This window comes from Erinaceus europaeus, chromosome 2, assembly GCF_950295315.1.
Source record: "Erinaceus europaeus chromosome 2, mEriEur2.1, whole genome shotgun sequence".
In the NCBI taxonomy this organism is placed as follows: domain Eukaryota; kingdom Metazoa; phylum Chordata; class Mammalia; order Eulipotyphla; family Erinaceidae; genus Erinaceus; species Erinaceus europaeus.
The window spans coordinates 39,745,961-39,749,922 of record NC_080163.1 but is presented as its reverse complement, the minus strand read 5'-3'; the positions used below and the strand labels follow the sequence as shown (position 1 = coordinate 39,749,922).

Genomic DNA, 3,962 nt, shown 5'->3' with positions numbered 1-3,962 from the left:
ATCACACCCCCATCACTATCACACCTGTGGCCTACTATTATATCAGCATTTCCAATAACGTGAATAAGGGAAAATACAGACCTATGCTTTCATGGAAAGTATTCTAACCCTCACAAACAGAATCTCTGTTTTTTTAAGCTATTTTTTTTTTTAAGATCATTAACTTTTCCTATGGCATCTCTGTACCGATCTTTGTGAAAAGTATCTTTACTGAGGAATGACATTTCCTGGCACAATGTAAACCCATTTTTGCCAAGTGACTCAGTTTGATATATACATATATTTTTTCAATGTCAAGTGACCCAAACTTACAGAGAAAAAAAGTCCTTAGTATCAGTTTGATGTAAAGGGGTTTTTTCCATGTGTGCAAGGGAGCTTTAAATACAGCTCAATTTGAAGGCATGTTCAGGTGAACTTCCAGCCCTGTGTCAAGATGCTTCTGCCTGTGGTCCTTACATCTGCCCTGCTCTTCTTCTCTGTGGCTGGTAAGGTGTGCTTGACCAGGCAAGGAATTTTATATACCAATCACCTCATCAACACACTGAAGGTAAGATGTAGATTGGACAACAGTCAGGCAGCTCAAGGGAACTCTAGGAAGATAAACAATGTATAACCCATAAGGGTTCTTGTCTTTCTATTTGCTTTAGGAACATCCTCCAAAATGCAGCTGCAGCACCAATGTGAGTAGAAGTTTTTTGAGAACTTTCCAAACTGATTTTAATTCTCACCATCTGGGATCTTCACTTTGAAATTTCTCGTTTGCAGGTGACTGATTGTTTATGTCTTCCCATCCCTACTGTAAGTACAATAAAAGAACATAATCGTAGTCTTGCTTTTTAAGTTCTTAAGTAAAAAATAATCACTTTCTTTGATAGCTTAGATAAGAAAGTGTTGCATTATTGTAATTGTTACAGATTAGTATTTTCTTTTAAAATGAGGGTCTTGAAATTCTATACCATATACATTTTTTCATAGTTGGCTTTATGCTCCTTGAGAAAATTTAATACTTTTCAGTAATTTAAAAACAGTCTTGAACATCTGGCTATATTAGTGTTACAACTAAATCAGACTAGAACTAAGAATATCACAAATACAGCTGATGTCACAAATATTTCTAATCTATTCCGTATTTTCCAAATAATGTTAGAGATGCAAAACTATAAACAATTCTTTCTTCTGGCACAAACTGTCTTTTTGTTGTGCCTTTCCCCCTCCTTTCTTCCTTTCTATTTAGCTGATTTTGGATAACTATCTGCAAGGTCTGGATGTTGTCCCTGGGGAAGACAGTGCCTGAGGTTGTGGATAGAGGGAAATGAAAAGGGATCCCAGTGGTTTATTCTCCACTTCAGCAGAGAAAAAGAAAAGGCTGGTAGAATCTTCAGGTTAAGTTTGGGAGGAGGCTCTTATCTAGGAAGCCTAGCTTTGCTCTCATATATAAGGCCTAGAAAAATAGTAGAAGATTGTCTAGCTAAGGCTAAACATCACATCTTATTACAGTCCATTAGGCATCTGGTGAGGGAGGACCATGCATTTATAACTCAGTCCACCACCACCCCAAGTTTATAATCCATGATTTTAGTCACTGTTAAAACACTGCCTGTGGTCAAGTGGCATTCCCCATCAAGCTGATGTGAAAAGACTTTTCCTTTCTTGATAATTGCAAACCCAGTTTTACACTTTTGGAGCAGGGATTACTGTTTTAAAAAGGAGCCTCAGAACTGTCTATTAGGCTCTATAGCACCATTTCCAGGATCCTGCAAATCTCCAGGAAATTTCACTATGTAAAAATTACCTCACATTGAAGATCATTTCCGAGGTTGGCAAGAGGCCCATCTAAAAAGAATGCCAGTTAGGTTGCAGTAGTTAAATAAAATAGTTTCTACAGGTATTTCTTTTGTACTTCTTCATCTAATCAAACGTCTGTTTCTTTTTTTTTTTTTTTCTTTTTCATCAATTGCATTCTTTACCAGGATAACTGTACCACACCATGCTTCCAGGAGGGTCTTTCACAGATGATTAATGCAACGGAAACAAGTTTCCACTCGGCTTTATATAAGTTGAGAAAAATAATTGGAGTGCTAAAGAGCAACAAATGTCAAGTGAGTTTGTTTCTATTTGTGATTTGTTCTACTTAGTTATTTTTACGTGAGTGTTGATAACAACTTGATCTGAATGAGAAAGAGTGATGACGTTGGAACTGGTTGTTCTAGGTTTGTAAGGAATGTCCAAGAAATTTACTCAAGGGGCCGGCTGGTGGCACACCTGGTTGAGCACACATGCTACAATGCACGAAGACTTAGGTTAGAGCCTTTGGTCCCCTACCTGCAGGGGGAAAGCTTTGTGAGTGGTGAAGCCCTTTTGCAGGTGTCTCTCTGTCTCTGTCTCTCTCTCTCTCTCCCTCCCTCTTCCTTCTTGATTTCTGGCTGCCTCTATGCAATAAATAAGTAAAGACAATTTAAAAATTTTTTAAAAGAAATTTAATCAACAATAGCATTAAAATGAGTTCTGTTCCTAATAAGCCTATCACTCCCTGTAGTTTGAAAAGACACGTATATAACCACTCACTTTTGTCTAGCTGTTGAATAATTAAAGAATGCATCATAATTATAATTAGAAGCTAAAATCTAGAAAATTGGGGCTACAACACACCTATTACTAAGTTATCCTAGAAATTCAATTTGCTAACCTTGTGGATTTGTGGCCTGTAAGTTAAAGATTTGCTGTTTGATTGGTTAAGGAGGTGTTTAAGGGAATGTACAACTCTAGTAAGGTGGAGTCTTGGCATTTGCCTTAAATGCCCATTGGCATTTTCTCTTATTCAGCAATATAGCTAGTCCAGGGGTAGAAGCGAGGTGAATCTTTATGTTATAAACATCTCCACAAGATCACAGAAGGTGGAAAACCTTTTGCTTGACTATTTAATTCTATTATCTATGACAGAGTTATATGTCCTTAATATATACTATTTTATTGAAATACTTATCTTTGGGAAAACTGCTAGATTTATTACCTTCACTTTATAGAGGAGAAAACTAAAGCTCAGTGTGGTTGATTAACTGACTGAAGATCACATACTTCTTAAAGACTTGTTTACTCACGAGAATGGAAGAGAGAGAAATATCATCACTCTGGTGCATGCAGTGCTGGAGATCCAACTCTGGACCTCATGCTTGTTAAGTCCAGAGCTCCAGCTACTGTTCCATCTTCCAGGTAGCAAGAGTACATATATAATTAGTGGCAACACTGAAATTTGAACTCAGGTATGTGTGTCCTCCAAGTCTGCTCTTAAGTCACTGGACTATAAAATAACCTTGGAAAGAAAAACTAAAAAAGACAATATAAAAATTTAAACATCAGAGAGTACCCCAAAATACTTCTTCTGATTAGGAGATTTAAGAGCATTTGATGAGAGAGATAGAGAGAGGAAGAGAGAGAGAGAGAGAGAAGTCAGTGGACCTATACTGTCTACAGAATGCTAACCCTAACTCTCCCTGCCCATTTATGTTCAAAGCCCATGTTGCCTATATTCTCTTCCTACAGACACCTCATACCCTCAATAGGCTCTGGGAAGGATGGTTCTTGTGGTTACTATGTTCCATGTGGATCCATTCACTTTAACATTTACCTCCACAGTTTTTTTCCTGTGAACAGCCATGCAACCAAACCACAACTGGCAACATACCAACTTTTCTGAAGAGTCTCCTGGAAGTTTTCCAGAAAGAAACAATGAAGGGCACAATATGAAGATGAAATTGGAACAGAATTCTCCCCATGGACTGGTCTATCTGATATGATCCTGGGGACTAGGGTTGGGGTGGGGATGGGAAGAGAAAATGGCCAGAAATTGATAGATTGGGTTGAACCTAACTTTTGAAGTTGGTATACTAAATCCAAATTTGGAAAACAAAAGAATAGCTCTTGGAGATTTAAATGCTTCAACTTCGTTCTTGCTTACCTTGTCC

At 37.7% G+C, this 3,962-nt stretch overlaps 1 protein-coding gene across 1 annotated transcript; it reads left to right on the top strand.

The window, feature by feature from the left end:
- Positions 1-433: 433 nt before the first annotated feature.
- On the top strand, positions 434-3,744 carry IL9 (interleukin 9). Its single transcript, XM_007533024.1, has 5 exons — positions 434-547; positions 648-680; positions 766-798; positions 1,971-2,099; positions 3,634-3,744. Exons 1-5 carry the CDS (start codon positions 434-436, stop codon positions 3,742-3,744), a joined length of 420 nt encoding a protein of 139 aa, XP_007533086.1.
- The last annotated feature ends 218 nt before the right edge of the window (positions 3,745-3,962 follow it).